An 18,228-nucleotide genomic window follows, 5' to 3' on the forward strand; every position below is an offset into this window, starting at 1 on the left:
TCGCTAGAGCCGTGAGATTTCGATGATGTCGCTTTGTAAAATTTTCTGATAAGTTTAACGATACTGTTGCCCACCGCTTTAAAGCATGCCGTTATCCATCCATCAGAAATGAATTATGTTGATAAACTTGATGTGATATGGAAAATCACACAGTTGTTTCAAGTTCACAATTAGTTGAAGTAAAAAAAAAACAAGTACATATTATTCAGTAGCCAGTTCAATGTATTTTTCATTTCGCCATAGCGAGATTTCTATCATAACACTTATAAGTGTTTGATTTCATACTTCAAAATGTAAGAGTCAAATGTGTTGCTGTTGTTATTTCTTATTGATTTCAAATAAAATTCCCAAATGAATTAATCGAATGATATTTAATTGAGGCTTCGTTATCAATTTAGAAAAAAAAACTGTACGTAGGTAATTGTACTTTATTCAAAGATGTAATTTCAAAAGATTAGAGTTACGCAACAATAATGTATAAAAAGGCACAATTTATAGAATCTTCAGTCATTCGATGTTTAAAAGGTGTTATTTATTTGTTCAAACGAATTGTAATATATTTTGCGAAATATGAAATTGATAATTGTGGCAATATTATTTGCCTGCGTCGTTGCATGTTTCAGTGAAAAGGCTCGCTATGATAACTATCGTGTGTATTCGATTGAAGTTGAAAATGAACAACAATTCGAAGTATTGAAACGATTCGAAAGTGGCTTGGATGGCATCTCATTTTTGGAAACTCCAACTGGCATTCAACAAAAAGCGGAAATCATCGTGCCACCCCATAAATTTGCTGACATTAGTGAATTATTCGAAACATTGAAGATCAAAAATCAAATTAAAATCGCCAATTTGCAAAAGTAATTTACATTTATTCAATTAAAAATATTCAAAATAAAATGGACTGATATTTTTTAAAAGGGTTATTGACCAAGAGCAACCCCAACATCTGGAACGTTCAGGTTTTGGATGGAAGCAATATTATGATTTAACAGCAATCTATGCTTGGCTCGACGAATTACTTGAACAATATCCAAATGTGCTCACCAACTATAACTACGGAACATCATATGAAAATCGTACTCTACGTGCCATTAAAGTTTCACACAAAAAAGTATGAAGAAAAAATATCAAAATCAGATATATATTGGAATGAATTTGAGACATTTTGACCATTTACAGGGAAATCCAACAATTTTCATTGAATCAACAATTCACGCTCGAGAATGGGTTACACAAGCAACAGCCACGTACTTTTTGAACGAATTGCTCACATCTTCAGATGCAGAAATCCGACAATTGGCCGATAATTATGACTGGGTATTTGTTCCAGTTGTCAATGTAGATGGTTATGCCTACACTCATTCTAATGTAAGTTTACAAAGAATAAGATTTTGGAAGTTATAGATATATAATTTATCTTGATCATAGGATCGCATGTGGAGGAAAACGCGTCAACCACACACAGATAATTGCATCGGAGCCGATCCCAATCGAAATTTTGATTTTCATCATGCAGGTTAGTGTTTTTTTAAATGGTAGATTTTTTCAATTATTTTCTAAAATTTCATTCTAAACTATTAGAGGTTGGTGCTTCAACAAACCCATGTGCTGAAACATATGCAGGACCAAAACCTTTATCTGAACCAGAAATTCTTGCTCTAACCGAATTTATCAAAACTTTTGATAACATTAAATTATACATTTCCTTCCATTCTTACAGTCAGTTATTGCTGTTTCCATATGTGAGTTAAAGTACCTTATCTATTTCAATAACAAAAACCAATCTAATACTGTGTAAATTTTAGGGGCATACTCGTAGACAAGCACCAAATCACAGTGATATGGTAAGTTAAATAAAAATTGTTAAGCGTTGAAGGAATGTGCAATTTTGAAAAACGTCTTTTTATTTTCAGATGCAAATTGCACGAAAAACAAGAGAGGCTATTGCAAAGAGATACAAAACAGATTACACAGTTGGTCCCATTGCCACAACGATTTGTGAGTTCACACCTCATATGTAATGAAACTTTTTATATTTTAATCAATTATTGATTTATCGCATTTATTCAGATTTGGCTTCTGGAAGTTCAATCGATTGGGTATACGGTACTCAAGATGTTAAACTCTCGTTCACTTTTGAGTTCAGAGACAAAGGTTTACATTGCAATATTTTTTGATGAAATTTTCGTATAATCACAAGTGTTTGTATTTGCTTTATTTAGGACGCCATGGATTTATACTCCCAGCCGACCAAATTATACCCAACTCATTAGAAATTGTTGATGGTTTAAAGGCGATGGTCGAAGAGGCCAAGGCTCTTAAATACTTATAAAATAAATGTGAAATAGAAATATTTTCGAAAATTATGAGTCAAAATGTACTAATTCGATTAAAAAACATAAAATAAAAACTGTGGTTTCTTTCCACCTTATTAAATAAATAATGTTCTTGCTTTATTGATACATTTGAATGCAAATTATTTATAAATAATATTGCAATGAGTTCATTGCAAGTTCATTGTTATTCAAAACTCGTCACTGCTCTGAATTTTACACATTTTTTGGTGTTACAATTTTTATTGTGTTCTTTTTTATTAATTACTGGAGAGAAGGCACTTCAGAGATCAAAGAAGTGGCCAACAATTATGATTGGGTTTTTGTTCCAGTTCTAAATGTCGATTGATACGCATATTCTCATTCGAGCGTAAGATTTGTTTTCATTTAAACGATGTGATATTTATTTATTATTTTACCATCGTTTAAAATATAGAATCGAATGTGAGAAGAACTGGTGCTGATGCAAATCGAAATTTTTTCCATCGTGCGGGTACGTCAAGTGAATTTAGTAGTACGTCAGCAATGCTAGCAGAATTTATAAAAAGTTTTAACAACATCCGATTATATCTGTCCTCCGTATGAATGATACAGGCAAATGTTACACTTTCCTTTCGTGAGTTTAGAATATTTTCTAGTAAGTTCAGATAACAAAAATGTGTGCATATTATCTTTCAGGGTCATTCAAAGCAACGACCTGTGAATCACAAAAGTTTGGTAAGCTCAAAGCTATAACAGAGAGTTTTTACGTAATTCTCACGATTATTCTTTCCACAGAATCAGATCGCATTGAGAGCCAAAGAAACAATTCAAAGGCGATATGGAACTCGATATACCGTTGGTAGCATTTCTGAGGTATTATGTATGTAACACATATTATAAATATAATCGACAGTTTACTAATATTTCATATCTTTCAATGGAAAAGACGTAGCATCAGGTACCAGCATCGACTGGGTGTATTCAAGTCAAAATGTGCCACTTGTATACATATTCGAATTTAGAGATAGTAACGGTAGACCCATTTTTACTATTGATAGTGCATACCGAATTTCTAAACAGCTAAAAATTCAATGAATTAGGTCGCTTCGGTTTCGTTCTACCAGCCATTGCAAATGCACTTGACACAATGGACTGCCTAAAAGCTATGCTCAAAGAAGCAAAGTTGCGACGATATTTGTAAAAAAATAGAAATTTTGAAGCTAAAGCGATAGTTTTAATTCAAAGAACTGTCATCAGTATAAAAATATTCAATAAAACCAGACATTTAGTTTTATCATATAAATGAATGTTTGCTAACTAGAATATTAAATTCAGCTAGTTTTTTTTTGCAAAAAAAGAAAGAGAACATGAGAGAAAAATAGTACGTGAAACTAATAGAAAACAAGACCCGCACAAATAAGCTCACCGTTAAATGACTCCAAAATTCCCACTACACCACAGCCATCGACATTATAAAAGAGATTGAACATAATCAAATTCATATATTTGTATATTTAACTGAGAATGTTGAGTGTTTAGGAGCCATTCGTTTTAAATTAAATCTGTGTTAAAATGCGTTTGCTTACTTTGGTTGTGATTTTTGCTAGTTTTTATATGGCATTTTGTGAAAAAGCTCGTTTTGATAATTATCGTGTATATTCAATGATTGTTGAAAACGAAGAGCAACTCCGGATTTTACAAGAGCTCGAAAACCATCGAGATGGGATCGAATTTTTGGAATCACCCAATTCAATCGGTGATTTCACCGAACTAATAGTGCCGCCACACAAACTTGCTGATATAAACGATTTATTTGAAAAATACGAAATAAAATCTCTGGCCAAATCAAACAATTTGCAAAAGTTTGTCCGAATTGTTTAGAAATTTATAAAATTGTGAATCAAAATGATTGAATATTCAATAATTAATCTATTAATTATTTGAACTGTTCTAGATTAATTGATGAAGAGCAGCCTCAGTTTTCGTCACGAGCAACATTCAGCTGGGAAAAGTACTATGATTTGGATGATATTTATAAATGGCTCGATGAAATGCTGGAAGAATATCCAAATGAACTTACAAACTACAACTACGGTACATCATATGAAAATCGACCACTTCGTGCCATCAAATTTTCCAGAAAATCGGTTTGAATATTTTTATTATTTTTGCTTTATTCAAAAAATGGAAATTATTCGCTTATCTGTAACATTCATTGTTTTAGGGTAATCCACTTATTTTCATTGAATCCACAATCCACGCAAGAGAATGGGTCACAGCAGCGACCGCAACATATATTCTGAACGAATTGGTAACGTCTGATGATCCAGAGATCAAAGAATTGGCCGATAATTATGATTGGGTCATCATTCCGGTATTTAATGTCGACGGTTATTCTTATACACATTCGAAGGTTAGTTGGACACTAAATGTCATATTTACACAAAATTTGAAATTCAAATTCAAATTTTCAGAATCGCTTATGGAGAAAATCACGATCATCAAATGGGTTGTATCCATTCTGCGTTGGAACGGACCTAAATCGAAATTTCGATTTTCATCACGCCGGTTTGCAAATCATTTTTTTATCTTTTTTTCTAGTGATATCATTTTTACTATTTAAAAAATATTTGATCTTATCGAAATAGAGGCTGGTGCTTCAAGAAATCCGTGCTACGAGACCTATGCAGGAACGAAGCCGTTTTCTGAAAAAGAGACACAGGCATTGGCTGAATTCGTTAGCAATTTTGATAACATTAAGATGTATATATCATTTCATTCTTATGGCCAAATGCTACTGTTCCCATATGTGAGATGAGAGTTTAATTATTTCATACCACTTTATAAAATAACAAAATCATTTCAGGGACACACCAAAAGCCACGCAAAGAACTTTCATGATATGGTATGATAAAGAAAAATCTACATAAATGCAATCAAATTTTATATTATTTTGTATTTTAGAATGCAATTGGATTGAAAGCCAAAGAAGGAATTAAGAAACGTTATGGAACGAATTATATCGTTGGCAGTATTGCGGAAGCTATTTGTGAGCTCAAAATATTTTAATGTTATAAATGTCGAATTTTACACGTTTTCAACTTATTTGTGATTCAAACAGATCTTGCGTCAGGCAGTTCTATCGATTGGGCCTATGCTCAACGAAATGTATCTTTAACATACTCGTTTGAATTTAGAGATGCTCGCAACGGTAATGTTTTACTTAAAATACCGAAATAAGAATGAATTCTTACAATATTTAAATTCTTATATAGGTAATTATGGATTCATTTTGCCCGCCAATTTCATCATTCCAAATGCAGTTGAAGTACTTGATGGCTTGAAAGCAATGACTAAACAAGCAAAATCGCTTAAATACTTTTAGTTCTAATCTTATGTACAAATACACTTTTTAAACATATTAAGTTCAACAATAAAGGTTAATATTTTTATTGATCATGTACATTCTATCTCTTGAAAAATGACAAATAAGAAAACAATTTCTTCGTGGAATATTTGCAATATTGGCCAATACATTGAAGTGCCAAACAAACATTATGGTTTGGCAATTCCAAAGGAGATTGGACTTCTGTTATTATTATCACTCAAATCGTCGAGATTGCAAGCGATAAAAAATATAAATAGAATTATATGAGTGAGAAACAGCGATTATTTTTTGCCGGAATTGTGGAATGTTTACATAAAAAGGCCCGTTATAATAACTATCTTCATGTGTATTCGATTGAAATTGAAAATGAACGGTAATGCGAAGTATTTAAAAAATTCGGAATTTGACTGGATGGAAACTCCGAATGACATTCAACAAACAGTTGAAAATATTATTTCACTCCATTAATGTCTGCTGACATTGGTGTGAATTATTCGAAACACTGTATCTCAAAAATAAAAAATTTGTAATTTTTACATATTTATTTTGACAGCCAATGTCATTCCAATACTTGATAGCTTGAATACACAATCGCTCGAATATTTTTAGTGCTAACCTTATCCAAAAGTACTTCTTCCGCGTATATAAGGTTTGACATTCTTATAGTTCATGAAAATTGTTTTTTTTTACACAACACTAGAGAAATAACCAACAATGTATCAATTTCTCCATAAAACAATTAATTTCACAGCACCGTAATCGCACCAAATATATTCACATTTAAATTCTATCATTGGTGCATGTTGTAATTGTGGTTCTGCCAGTTTCCGATATACTTTCCTACGTATTTGCGATACCAAAACACAATCAGCACTCGACAATGTGCAATACAGTGAAACTGTAATGTTTGTTTAACAATTCTAATGGAGATTTACGTATTTTATCGTTTAACAAACTCGAATCGTCGAGACTATAAAAGGTAAGAGTTGTTACTTGTTAGAATTATACGAGTGAAAAACGGTGAGCCTATCACTACAATACTTTGAACTATTATTGCAACTTTCTCTTCAACTAGAACGTTAAATTTGGTGTTGAAGCCATGAATTTTTTAACATTGGCTATTTTGTCACTTTGTTTTCTGTTAACATCTGGTGAAAAGGCTCGATTCGAAAACTATCGAGTTTATTCGATCAAAATACAGAATGAACAGCAATTGGAAGTGTTACAATATTTAGAAAACTCACAAAATGGTCTCTTTTACATAGAGTCACCAATTTCGGTTTTCAAAAGTGCTGAAATTATTGTTGCACCACATCGATTTGCAGACATTACGGAATTTTTCGAAAGATATCAACTTGAGAATGAAATTAGAGTTGACAATTTGCAAAAGTAAACTTAGTATTTTGATTGATTTATAATAATTTGAAAGTTATATCTAAAGATTTTAATTTTTGTAGATTGATCGATAACGAGCAACCAAAATTCACACCTCGCGCAACATTTGGATGGGAAAAATATTACGATCTGGAGAACATATATAGTTGGCTTGATCAACTTTTGGAACAATATCCAAATGAACTTACGAACTACAATTTTGGCACATCATACGAGAATCGAACAATTCGAGCCGTTAAATTGTCAAGGAAAAAGGTTTTCTCGCCAATATTATTTTGCATTTATTATATTTTGATTAATCTTTGATATTAATTTTATAGGGCAATCCAACTATTTTTATTGAATCCACAATCCACGCAAGAGAATGGATTACAGCAGCGACCGCAACGTATATTTTGAACGAATTCTTATCGTCCAGTGATCCGCAAATAAAAGAATTAGTTGAAAATTATGATTGGGTATTTGTGCCAGTTTTGAACGTCGATGGATACGCATATACTCATTCAACCGTAAGTTGGAAATTAATTTGAAATTGAGTTGATTTTAAACTTTTATTCTGTGCTAGAATCGAATGTGGAGAAAAACACGTCAACCATACAGTTCTTCAAGTTGTATTGGAAGTGATCCAAATCGTAATTTCGATTTTCATCATGGAGGTTAGTACATATATGTATGACAAAAGGACAGACCACGTAGACGAAATGTAACTATTCAAATCTTGTCTTTCACATTCTAGACGTTGGTTCATCTACTAATCCCTGTTCGGAAACTTATGCAGGTCCGAAGCCTTTTTCAGAGCCCGAAACTTTTGCGATATCTGAGTTTATAAAAACTGTTGACAATCTTAAATTGTACATGTCATTCCATTCCTACAGTCAACTGCTTCTTTTCCCATTCGTGAGTCGTTGAAAACGTTTTATGTTTTTAAATAATTGATATCATGGTACTTTTAGGGGCACACATACGATCATGCGCCAAATCACAAAGATATGGTAAGACACACAGTTGCATTTCAAATTTGAGAAATAATAATGATATATATTGATTCAATTCGATTGATTTACATAGTTTCAAATCGGTACAAAAACCATTGAAGCGATTTCGAAACGATACGGAACCGATTATGTGACGGGAAATATTGCAGAAGCAATATGTAAGTATTGTGGGTTTTTCAGAGTTTTAAATAGTTTTTTGATCCAAAAATCATTTTATTTTTCAATAGATCTGGCATCGGGAAGTAGCATCGATTGGGCTTATGGAGTAGCGAATGTGCCAATTTCGTTTACATTTGAATTTAGAGATAAAGGTCAACATGGTTTCATTTTGCCTGCCGATCAAATCATACCGAATTCCTTGGAAGTACTTGACGGCCTAAAGGCGTTGGTAAAAGAAGCAAAATTGCTCAAATATTTGTGAAGTACATTGATCGTTGATTAACTTTTAATGATGAAACAAGTTTCAAAAAGTCTGATAATGTTCCATTCATGTGGTTGAGGATTGAATAAAAATAAAATAACAAAAATACCAAATGTTTTATTATACAAGAATTGTAAACCGTCTTATCGTCGTGATAGGTACGCTGTAGAGTGCCAATTTGTCTATCAAGATCAGGTCATAAATCCAATACACAAAAACAAACACAATACATACAATATTGTGACACATCTTATTGTGTTCTTACAAGCTTTCAGGCACTTTCATTACATATTCTCAACATGAACTCAATTTACACTTATCAGAATGCTCATGATCGGAATTTGAATCACGTTCACGACAAGTAAACAAAAATCCAAGAGTCTACTCTTGTTTGTAGACAAAACAAACGGTGAATGACTTTATTAGAACGCTAGTTATAATCTATTTTGAGTTTACATTTAATCGTGCAGTCAATACTCACAATGTTCTTATCTGGAATGCATTGAATGTCAATGACATAAATTTAACCCACACAAGTGATATTTTTTGTTTAAGTCGTAATAAAGGTTTTTGAAAAATAAACGTCTTTAACAGCAAAATTGATTCAAAGCAAATTTTTTGATTGAAAGTCACTCTGATGAAATATGTCATACAAAAAGTATAAACAATGTAATGTTGATAAAGTAACTTGGCTGAATTTGATTTCGAAATTTATGGCATCAATCGAAAGCAATTAAATGTTTTTGAAGAGTTTTGGTTTTTTTAAAACAGAAAAAATAAAGTTCAGTTGTGACTGGTTTCACTTCAATTCTATGATTATTCAAAATAAGAACAAAATCAAGAAAAAAAAACAGAAAAATGCTACATTTGAGAGAAATTGTTGATTTTATTTTTTATTTTAAACGAAATTGTTGCTTAAAACAGTATGAGATTTCAGATTTAAAATCAAATTTATTTCAAAAAATTCATTCCAAATGTTTTTACAAATGAAGTGGAATATGTTTGTTGGGACAGTTGTTTTGACATGTGTAGCTTGTAAACAAAAATACACATACTCACATACGGCGATACTACTGTCAAACTCACAGCCTGCTAACTAAAACATAAATACCAATGACTTTTGATGAACACGAAGCAATTTTATTTTTTTTTTTAACTCAAATTCGGCCAACGTAATTTAAGTCAATTTAACAAATCGATCAAAAAAAAGTATTGAAAACAATTTACAAAAATGTCAAATCACAAGGAACCAACGGAACCAAAGTCATTTTTTTATACAATTTTACCCATTTTATTGTGCGGTTTATCAATTCCATTATCAATATTTCTATGGATCGGTAATTTGGCATTAACTTTTATTACAAAGAATTCGCAAGATAGTGAGGGTAAGTGAAAAAAACATTCTCTAACGAAATGGGAACGTCAAAATGTTTATGCATTTGATTGGTTCTTTCCTGTAGAAAATGCGGCTATTCCACCGACTCGATGGCTGTTTTCAACATTAATGCCTGTTCTGTTGATGGTTTACGGCCTTAAGCGAAAAGGTGTTAATTACAGTGGTGCTACGTTGGGTCTGATTGTTGCTATCATATTGTCGTTGGCAAGTCATGCATTTTTAGCATGTTTGGCTACATTTTTCTTTACATCATCTCGCGTCACAAAATTTCGTGGCCATTTGAAGCGGAAATTTGAAGCTGATTTCAAAGGAGGTTCATAATTTTGGAACAAATCGATTTGAAAAGATTTATGAATTCAGTTTTTGCTTGAATAATTCACATTTTCAGGCGAAGGAAAAAGAAATTGGGTCCAAGTTTTATGCAATGGTGGCATGGCAATGCAGCTTGCTTTACTTTATCTTTTGGATTGTGGAAGTAGTGAGCGTCCGATCGATTTTGTCACCCAATATCGTTCTAGTTGGCTTGGAATTGGAATATTATCGGCATTTGCTTGTTGTAATGGTATGTGTCAAATCATGACTTGCATTCTTTGGAATTTATAAAAAATAGTATTTCAATCTGACTTTATATTGTTTTCGTCATTTTCGACGACAGGTGATACATGGGCTTCCGAGATCGGTTCAGTAATGGGATCAGAACCATTTTTGATAACGACACGAAAACGCGTACCTCGCGGCACAAATGGTGGCGTTACTCCAATTGGCCTACTTGTCAGGTAAATAAACCAAGTTTTGATTAAAATTTAAATAATTTTTAATTCGTACTTTCGGAATGACACCGTTTCTTTTGTTTAATTTCACAGTTTTCTCGGCGGTCTTGTGATTGGTCTATCTTATTTCTTGGTCATTTATTATATGGTCGATCGTAATATTTTGGCTTCCAGTCCACCACAATGGCCATTGATTTTGTTTGGCGGAGTTGCCGGTCTTGTCGGTTCAATAATCGATTCGTTGCTTGGAGCGACATTACAATATTCTGGAGTTGATTCAAGCGGACATGTTGTTGAACACCCTTGCCCAGAAGTAAAACACATCAGCGGTAATCGCGTGCTTGACAATCATTCTGTTAACTTGATATCAAGCATACTGACTGGATTAATTATGCCATTTATTGCATTCAACTTTTGGATTGTTTAACATGTTATTGTCAAAATTACAAGTCAAATCATTGAGTTAGCCTCTTCTTCTTTTGCTAATTAAATAAGTCTGATTAATAAAGTGTCGTTAAAACTCTTACATTCCTCATTAATTTAAGCACTTAACTATTGAATGGGAAACTGATCTAAAAAAAATATGTGGCTACTAATATTAGAATTAAATTCATTGGGCAACTTATTTTCCGCAAATTTTAACACGATGTTATATAGTTTAAGTAGTTTATCTTTCTGAGAAAAAAATGTTCAAAAAAAAAATTCGGTTGTAATACTCAGAAAATGTGTACAATTTGGGCATTTGATGAACAAAATTGTTGAAAAATAAATTTAAAACAATTATAAAAACATTTTTTTCTCTCTCATTCTCTAAATCTCTCTCTATCTTTCTATGCACTTTTGTGCTTGTGTGATTATGGTCTTTTAAATCGACAAAATGTTGGTATGAAATGCGAAACCACACTAAAAAAGCCGGCTAGTCATAATTCACTATCGTCATGTAGGGAGTATTCATAAGATCTTTTATGCATAGCCTGATCACTTCGTAGTACAAATGATTCGCGGGGCTGCAGAATGACATTCTTCGACTTAACCTTTTCACTGTAAAACGATTCGAAATTTAGTCGGATTGAATTTTAGATGTAACTCCTATTAGCTTACTTGATTTTATGTGCAGACGACACAGAAACGATGTGATACGCCAATTTGTCTGGCACATTAATACCAATCGATTTCAAATTCACTTTCTCAACAGCTGGACCAATATTACATACGGTAATGTAGAGCTTCTCCCCGTCCAAGTACCTGAAAAACAGACAGACCAATCATGATGGCGAACATAACAAAGAATTAGTTAAACACACCTAGCAATGGCAACAACTTGTTCGGATAGTGCCACATATTTTGTATCACCATCTTTCAAAGTTGGGTCTTGTCGTAGGTCCTTCAGACTCTTGTAAACTTTAAGGTGACTCTTGTTATCGGCCTCTTGTTTACGAACGTTGACCACTTTGTAGTTATCGGCAACTGGAAGCCATGTTTTAGTTGATGTCGAAAAGCCAGCATTTGGTTCGTCGTTCCATTGAAATGGTGTACGTTCAGGATCTCGAGTAAAAAACTCATAGATTTTTGGATTGCTATTGCATGCTGCTGGGTCAACGGTGTCTGAGAACACAAAGATCAATTATGACAACGAGAATATATCAAATAAATTAATTGAGCACACCTGACCATGATAACCATTGGTCTGTCATTCCAATTTCTTCGCCATTGTATGTAATATCGATTCCAGGCAAAGTTGAGATAATCATGTTTATGATGTCAATTCTGTCTGTACCAAGTCTGGAACCCACGCGATGATTATCATGATTTCCAACCTGGTTGCAACAAAAGAAAACAATTACTAACAATTATTTAAATTTCCATTATCGAAACATACCACCCAATTTGCCACCTGATGCTTTGGCACAATTTTCATGAAATCATCAATGCATGCAATGTAATCGTTTGCATTCGACTCATTGTTTATTCGTGTGAGCATTTGAAAGTTGAATGGCACATGAGATCCATTGTGAGTGCTGTTGCCATAGTATTGTTCAAGAATATTCAATGGTGAATAGGCTTCGGTGAGCATGATACGAGCTTCGCCACCATTCTGACGTCGATGTTCTTCTAAGACTTCACGCCACTCATACACCATATCAATGGTCTCTGGTTGGTCGACGGTGTAAATATGCTTTAAGTACGACCAATCGTCTGGGTCGTCTGTATTACCGCTACGTGGCTCATTTGGGAGATTTCTTTGCCCATCGGCTTCGACTTCAAACAGATGAGGTACAGCATCAATTCGAAAGCCAAATACGCCGCGATCCATCCAAAATCTAAGCACATTCTATTTATTTATTGAAAAAAAAAAATTAAAATTTTGTTCCTTACTTTCATCTCTTCATACTTACTTTCATTTCCTCAACAACAATGGGATTACGGTAGTTCAGGTCAGGTTGTCCAGCTAAAAACTAAATAAAAATAGATTGATTGTAAATAATCTCAAATGCAGAGCAGAATAAAATATTTAGTTTGTTTTACCTGATGGAAATAGAATTCGCCGCGTTGTATGTTCCATTGCCATGCACTTTTACGAAAGACACTTAGCCAATTTGTTGGAGGCACTCGTTTTGATGGATCGCTTTCATCTGGATAACCCGGATGCCAAATATAAAAATCTTCAAAACCTGTTTTTTTTGGAGAGAATTTTCTGTTTTAATACTTTAAGCCGTTTACTATTTCAAAATACAAAGACGAGTGAAAATGCATCCCAGTGACACATGAAATTGGCGTGTGTACAAACTTAAATATTTAACCTGGCTCTTTATTAACAGATTTGATGAACCATTCATTTTCGTCACTCGAATGGTTTGGCACGAAATCCAAGATTATTTTGATATTCAATGACTGTGCTTTGCTAATTAAACGATCAAAATCTTCCAATGTTCCGTACTCGGGTTGGATATCATAAAAATCGGCAATGTCATAGCCAAAATCTTGCATGGGTGAACGAAATATTGGTGATAGCCACGTTGCATCAATTCCAATTTCTTTCAAGTATTCTAGTTTCTCTGTGATTCCTGAAAGAGAAAACAAAAAATGATTTTTATCAAGACTGCTTCTTAATTTCATGTCAATCGTTCAATTTTGCAAACATTAACAAAAAAAAATGAAATTGCTAACGTATTCCACCTACCGTTCAAGTCACCGATACCATCTCCATTTGAATCTTTGAATGATCTCGGATAAATCTGATACAAAGACGCAGTTTGCCACCATTCTTTGGTCACTTGATCATTAACCGGAACGAACACCAAATCATCGACACATGCATATTGCTCTACGAACAATGCTATGGCTATTATCACAACAGCAGTAATATCACTAGTTTTTTTCATTATACTTGTTTGTAACGAACATGAACGGTTCTAAAATGCAACTGAACACAGTTATATCGTTTGTTGATGTTATTATAATAAACCTTTATACGTATTTTAATCGTCCAGTACTATGACGCAGCAACTAAAGGTCAGATTGGGTTAGACAGTTTAATGATAATCGAAAATAGATGCGATAAACCAATCAATGCATACGAATTAATCATTTGCGAATTATACGTTTTTCTACTTTGAATTTTTATGATAAAACACAAAGAATTTTTTTATTGCAACAAAAAAAACCAGAATTAAGAAAGAGAAAATATGGTGACAAACTTAACAAAGCCGAAAACTCGTTCGGCAATTTGTGTCTGCGAATGTCATATATTTTATCGAATAGCGCTAAAAATACCGTGCATGCACAAAGTACAAACACATGAAGAGCTCATACGAATTTCTGGTTTACAAACAATCACCTTGTTGCTTGCGGTTTCACTTTCTTCAGAAGTGATGTAAAAACACTTGTGGCGTCTCCATTGATTCAATTTTTACAATTTTCGACATTTTAAATAAAATTACTACCACTGATTTCTTTGCTCATTTGAAGCAATACTTTTTAACAACAAAAAATATCATTCCTTTTTTAACAAATTTATTTGTTGTACTTGATATTGTAGACGATGTATGATTAAAAATGCAACGCAAAAAGTATCCAATTCGAAAAAAGAAAATACGGGCAACTCCATCACTCAAATTCAAACTCACAGCATTTGTTCATCTTTTTACAGAGCACTGGCAACATGTGACAAGTAATATTGCGCGCATATTGACACATCAAAAAATCAAAACATAGTAAACAAAGGGAATTTCGTCACATTCAATTCAAACGGTTGTTTATTGAATCTTGTGTTAAATGAGTGTTGAGTAATTAAAAAAAATCACCAAATTCAACATCAAAATGTCGTGTACGGCTGAAGAAATTGCAGAAAAAAGGCGACAAGCACAGGAACGTTTAAAACAAAAAAAAGCGTCCCTCCAAACTAATGAAGTACGGTCAAGTTCCAGCAATACAACCAGCCCAGGAACATCTTCAAAAGCAGCACACACTTTTTATGGGCATACAAATAATGAAAAGGCCAACACGTTGAGCAATTATGAAAAGAAAATGAAACAACAGTCAAGTCCAAGTTACAACAATCGAATTTCATCACAACCGTATCCGAAACGTGACGGAATGTCAAACAATAATTATCGAAAGGTAGAATCATCGAAGAATAACAGCGTGGCACCAGTTTTTATGCATGTCGTAACCTGTGCTTGTTCCATGATCACCTCAAATCGATTTCAAGTCGTTCAAAAGGGCTACAGTGATAAATTGATTGATGTTTTCAAGGGCACTCCGACACGGTCGTATGGTAAGTGTTTGATTAGAATTATTTAGCTTTGAAACGTACTATTTCTCAGTGATTTTGTAATTTTTTTACAGATCGGGAAAAGAAAATTTGGTCATTTGATTTGAGCGCATATGATGAAGTTCAAAGAAAAGTCACCGCGCTTAGTCCCCATGTGGTTATTGGACAGCTACCATCATTTGTATTGAAGCTATTGAAACAAGGTAAAGTTTGACTTTTTGAATCAACTCGATTGTTGAATACTAAATGAGGTGAAATATCTCCAGAAAAAAAAGAGCCGGATTTTTTGTGCCTTCAAGGAATCGAAAAAAGATTAAGTTCACAACTGATGGATTTTCAAAAATATGGTGTTGCATTCGGTATCAGTAACGGTGGAAGATGTATGATTGCTGACGATATGGGCCTCGGTGAGTTTTTTGAAAATATTCTTTGACCGCTAACAATTTTATTTAATTACTTAAACATTATTTCAGGCAAAACATACCAAGCAATTGCAATTGCTGACTTTTACAGAGACGATTGGCCACTACTGATTGTTACCACAGGTAATGTTACATTATTCTTCAAAATAGAATTCTAATATTTCTGTGTAAGATTTGAAACGAAGCTAAACATTGAATTTTAATAGCAACGGCACGAGAAAACTGGGAACGTCATATAACGAATTTATTACCGTCAGTCCCAAGTGATTCGATCAAGGTATTGGCATCAACAAACGAATATGTTGGTGATTGCAAGGTTCTCATAACGAGCTACAACCTCATGGATAAAAATGTTGAACTTTTAATGAAAAGATCATTTGGTTGCGTCATTTTGGTGAGTAGAAAAACTATGGATTCTTTTTGATCAAGTGTAAACCATGTAATTTGTTATTGACAGGATGAATCACATACGGTTAAGAATTTCAAAACCAAATGGGCACAAAGTTCTAAACGCTTGTGTGAAAAAACAAAGCGAATCATTCTGCTAACGGGTAATTTTCTTTTTATTTTTCATGATGTCATAAAACAGTTCGATGGATAATCATTTTATGTTTATAGGTACACCGGCTCTAAGTCGACCGGCTGAACTATATGTTCAGTTGGAATTGATTGACAAGAACTTTTTCGGTAGTTTTAAGCAATACGCTTTGCGCTATTGTGATGCCAAAGAAACACATTTCGGTCTGGATAGCAGCGGAAGCAGCAATCTAACTGAATTAAATGTCATTTTGCAACGCAAATTTATGATTCGGTATGAATTTTCTTTTCATGTTATTTAACCGCAATAGTTTAAAGCATAATTAACAAACGATTGTTCTTTGTAGGCGAACCAAAGATAGCGTTGAGTTCGAGTTTGGTTCAAAGTCACGCGAAACAGTTCTCTTGGATTCGGGTAAAGTTTGGAATTCGCACGATGAAAGTATGCGCGAAACGATCGAAAATTGTAAAGAATTTTCGGCCGATGTGAACAAATTGAAAGGAGACCAACGAAAAGAAGTATTGCTTAGATTGTACGCTGAATCAGCAAAACTCAAGTCGAACGCTGTTTGGTAACACTTTCAAACATTTTTTTTTTTTTTAATAATGTCTATTATACATGTGTTTTTCTCCGCAGTGCCTACGTTAAGGATTTGGTTAAACAAAAGCTCAAATTCATCATTTTTGCACATCACAAGGTGATGATGGATTCTATAGCCCAATGCTTGAACAACTTGAATGTGAATTTCATTCGAATCGACGGCTCCACCAGAAATGATCTGCGTACTACCTACATTGATCAATTTCAAAAGAAACAATCATGTCAAGTGGCCGTTCTTTCACTGAAAGGTACGCATGAACTCTCGACTAATTCATTGATCGTAAAATGGTGTATATCGTGTATTTCATTCGGCTTGATATTTTTTTTAGCATGTAATGCTGCCATAACACTAACTGCTGCTTCATTGGTCGTATTTGCTGAGTTGGATTGGAATCCAAGTACATTGGCTCAGTGTGAATCTCGAGCACATCGTATCGGACAGAAGGAGCCAGTCGTATGCCGATATTTATTGGCAAAAGGAACAGTTGATGATTACATGTGGAACATGGTCACTGGCAAACAAGACGTACTGAACAAAGCCGGTAGGTGAAAGCTCTGATTTTCAGAAATCAAACATCACTGATAATTGAATTTTGTGTTCTATTGCTTTATTATTTACGAAAATGAACGATCAATATAAAATAATTTGATTTCGTTTTCAGGAATATTTTCGGAAGACTTGACTGACGCAACACACTCAAGGGTTTCAGTTATGGTAATTTTGCTACATTAAATTTCATGAGTTGTGCTTATTTCTATTTTGAAACGCATTTGTTGATTTTCTACAGCAATCGTCACCAATTCGCACAATTACAAGCTATTTTAATCATCAAGGTGATACAAATCAAACCAAAACCAATAATAACAACAGTGAAAATGAATCGCCAAACAAAACTGAAAGCATGGACTATCATCATATGCTTGATGATGACGATGTCGATGATGCCATGCTTAGTTTGGATTTTTAAAATTAATAAGTTCGCATGATTTGAATATGTTAATTATTTATAACCATTATATTATGAAGAATGCAGAAGAAAATTAATTTGTTGTTGAAACACGATTGAAAAATAAAATATATTTTCCTAGAAGAATGAGTTGTATCAATAATTGATAATTTTTTCGCTCAATACTTGACAATTGACATTTAATTCGATTTTCCTTTGTGATGAATATGCTGCTATTAAAAATGGCCACTGTAAAAAATGAAA

The 18,228-nt window shown here is 33.4% G+C and overlaps 6 protein-coding genes across 6 annotated transcripts; 5 read left to right on the forward strand and 1 right to left on the reverse strand.

The window, feature by feature from the left end:
- Positions 1 to 517: 517 nt before the first annotated feature.
- On the forward strand, positions 518 to 2,405 carry LOC116340742 (zinc carboxypeptidase-like). Its single transcript, XM_031767382.1, has 9 exons — positions 518 to 860; positions 922 to 1,114; positions 1,183 to 1,371; positions 1,432 to 1,519; positions 1,585 to 1,745; positions 1,809 to 1,847; positions 1,917 to 2,001; positions 2,074 to 2,157; positions 2,226 to 2,405. The coding sequence occupies exons 1-9, from the start codon at positions 571 to 573 to the stop codon at positions 2,333 to 2,335; spliced, it is 1,239 nt and encodes a 412-aa protein (XP_031623242.1). The 5' UTR covers positions 518 to 570; the 3' UTR covers positions 2,336 to 2,405.
- A 1,437-nt stretch (positions 2,406 to 3,842) lies between these two features.
- LOC116341053 (zinc carboxypeptidase-like) lies at positions 3,843 to 5,781 on the forward strand. Its single transcript, XM_031767905.1, has 9 exons — positions 3,843 to 4,180; positions 4,273 to 4,465; positions 4,543 to 4,731; positions 4,793 to 4,886; positions 4,967 to 5,127; positions 5,185 to 5,223; positions 5,283 to 5,367; positions 5,440 to 5,529; positions 5,594 to 5,781. The coding sequence occupies exons 1-9, from the start codon at positions 3,891 to 3,893 to the stop codon at positions 5,701 to 5,703; spliced, it is 1,251 nt and encodes a 416-aa protein (XP_031623765.1). The 5' UTR covers positions 3,843 to 3,890; the 3' UTR covers positions 5,704 to 5,781.
- Positions 5,782 to 6,726: 945 nt separating this feature from the next.
- LOC116340989 (zinc carboxypeptidase-like) lies at positions 6,727 to 8,595 on the forward strand. Its single transcript, XM_031767794.1, has 8 exons — positions 6,727 to 7,095; positions 7,164 to 7,356; positions 7,422 to 7,610; positions 7,667 to 7,757; positions 7,838 to 7,998; positions 8,055 to 8,093; positions 8,170 to 8,254; positions 8,324 to 8,595. Exons 1-8 carry the CDS (start codon positions 6,806 to 6,808, stop codon positions 8,515 to 8,517), a joined length of 1,242 nt encoding a protein of 413 aa, XP_031623654.1. The 5' UTR covers positions 6,727 to 6,805; the 3' UTR covers positions 8,518 to 8,595.
- A 1,017-nt stretch (positions 8,596 to 9,612) lies between these two features.
- LOC116340968 (transmembrane protein 19) lies at positions 9,613 to 11,209 on the forward strand. Its single transcript, XM_031767752.1, has 5 exons — positions 9,613 to 9,902; positions 9,978 to 10,226; positions 10,302 to 10,475; positions 10,569 to 10,689; positions 10,777 to 11,209. Exons 1-5 carry the CDS (start codon positions 9,749 to 9,751, stop codon positions 11,108 to 11,110), a joined length of 1,032 nt encoding a protein of 343 aa, XP_031623612.1. The 5' UTR covers positions 9,613 to 9,748; the 3' UTR covers positions 11,111 to 11,209.
- On the reverse strand, positions 11,014 to 14,390 carry LOC116340966 (maltase A3-like). The gene is made up of 9 exons (XM_031767751.1): positions 13,865 to 14,390; positions 13,485 to 13,748; positions 13,210 to 13,355; positions 13,080 to 13,139; positions 12,563 to 13,015; positions 12,350 to 12,500; positions 11,988 to 12,288; positions 11,785 to 11,928; positions 11,014 to 11,724 (listed from the first exon to the last, which is right to left on the reverse strand). Exons 1-9 carry the CDS (start codon positions 14,064 to 14,066, stop codon positions 11,604 to 11,606), a joined length of 1,842 nt encoding a protein of 613 aa, XP_031623611.1. The 5' UTR covers positions 14,067 to 14,390; the 3' UTR covers positions 11,014 to 11,603.
- Positions 14,391 to 14,875: 485 nt separating this feature from the next.
- LOC116340917 (SWI/SNF-related matrix-associated actin-dependent regulator of chromatin subfamily A-like protein 1) lies at positions 14,876 to 18,108 on the forward strand. Its single transcript, XM_031767668.1, has 12 exons — positions 14,876 to 15,460; positions 15,532 to 15,660; positions 15,724 to 15,864; positions 15,931 to 16,002; positions 16,086 to 16,273; positions 16,337 to 16,430; positions 16,498 to 16,690; positions 16,764 to 16,988; positions 17,054 to 17,265; positions 17,347 to 17,559; positions 17,680 to 17,732; positions 17,806 to 18,108. Exons 1-12 carry the CDS (start codon positions 15,004 to 15,006, stop codon positions 17,983 to 17,985), a joined length of 2,157 nt encoding a protein of 718 aa, XP_031623528.1. The 5' UTR covers positions 14,876 to 15,003; the 3' UTR covers positions 17,986 to 18,108.
- Positions 18,109 to 18,228: the final 120 nt, after the last annotated feature.

Source organism: Contarinia nasturtii, unplaced genomic scaffold (assembly GCF_009176525.2).
Source record: "Contarinia nasturtii isolate CC-2019 unplaced genomic scaffold, AAFC_CNas_1.1 Cnas_scaffold_695, whole genome shotgun sequence".
Taxonomy (NCBI): Eukaryota; Metazoa; Arthropoda; class Insecta; order Diptera; family Cecidomyiidae; genus Contarinia; species Contarinia nasturtii.

Excerpts from the sequence above, each read along its gene's own strand:
- LOC116340966 (XM_031767751.1), bottom strand. The coding sequence starts at position 14,066 with ATGAAAAAAACTAGTGATATTACTGCTGTTGTGATAATAGCCATAGCA. Across the intron at positions 13,749-13,864 it reads TGGTATCGGTGACTTGAACG|GAATCACAGAGAAACTAGAA; the intron begins GTAGGTGGAATA and ends TTTCTCTTTCAG. Across the intron at positions 13,016-13,079 it reads TTGTTGTTGAGGAAATGAAA|AATGTGCTTAGATTTTGGAT; the intron begins GTAAGTATGAAG and ends ATAAATAAATAG.
- LOC116340742 (XM_031767382.1), top strand. The coding sequence starts at position 571 with ATGAAATTGATAATTGTGGCAATATTATTTGCCTGCGTCGTTGCATGT. Across the intron at positions 1,520-1,584 it reads TTTTGATTTTCATCATGCAG|AGGTTGGTGCTTCAACAAAC; the intron begins GTTAGTGTTTTT and ends CTAAACTATTAG. Across the intron at positions 1,746-1,808 it reads AGTTATTGCTGTTTCCATAT|GGGCATACTCGTAGACAAGC; the intron begins GTGAGTTAAAGT and ends TGTAAATTTTAG.
- LOC116340917 (XM_031767668.1), top strand. The coding sequence starts at position 15,004 with ATGTCGTGTACGGCTGAAGAAATTGCAGAAAAAAGGCGACAAGCACAG. Across the intron at positions 16,274-16,336 it reads CATTTGGTTGCGTCATTTTG|GATGAATCACATACGGTTAA; the intron begins GTGAGTAGAAAA and ends TGTTATTGACAG. Across the intron at positions 16,431-16,497 it reads GCGAATCATTCTGCTAACGG|GTACACCGGCTCTAAGTCGA; the intron begins GTAATTTTCTTT and ends TTATGTTTATAG.
- LOC116341053 (XM_031767905.1), top strand. The coding sequence starts at position 3,891 with ATGCGTTTGCTTACTTTGGTTGTGATTTTTGCTAGTTTTTATATGGCA. Across the intron at positions 5,224-5,282 it reads CAAAGAACTTTCATGATATG|AATGCAATTGGATTGAAAGC; the intron begins GTATGATAAAGA and ends TTTGTATTTTAG. Across the intron at positions 5,530-5,593 it reads ATTTAGAGATGCTCGCAACG|GTAATTATGGATTCATTTTG; the intron begins GTAATGTTTTAC and ends ATTCTTATATAG.
- LOC116340989 (XM_031767794.1), top strand. The coding sequence starts at position 6,806 with ATGAATTTTTTAACATTGGCTATTTTGTCACTTTGTTTTCTGTTAACA. Across the intron at positions 7,611-7,666 it reads ACGCATATACTCATTCAACC|AATCGAATGTGGAGAAAAAC; the intron begins GTAAGTTGGAAA and ends ATTCTGTGCTAG. Across the intron at positions 7,758-7,837 it reads TTTCGATTTTCATCATGGAG|ACGTTGGTTCATCTACTAAT; the intron begins GTTAGTACATAT and ends TTCACATTCTAG.
- LOC116340968 (XM_031767752.1), top strand. The coding sequence starts at position 9,749 with ATGTCAAATCACAAGGAACCAACGGAACCAAAGTCATTTTTTTATACA. Across the intron at positions 10,227-10,301 it reads TGAAGCTGATTTCAAAGGAG|GCGAAGGAAAAAGAAATTGG; the intron begins GTTCATAATTTT and ends TCACATTTTCAG. Across the intron at positions 10,476-10,568 it reads GGCATTTGCTTGTTGTAATG|GTGATACATGGGCTTCCGAG; the intron begins GTATGTGTCAAA and ends TTTCGACGACAG.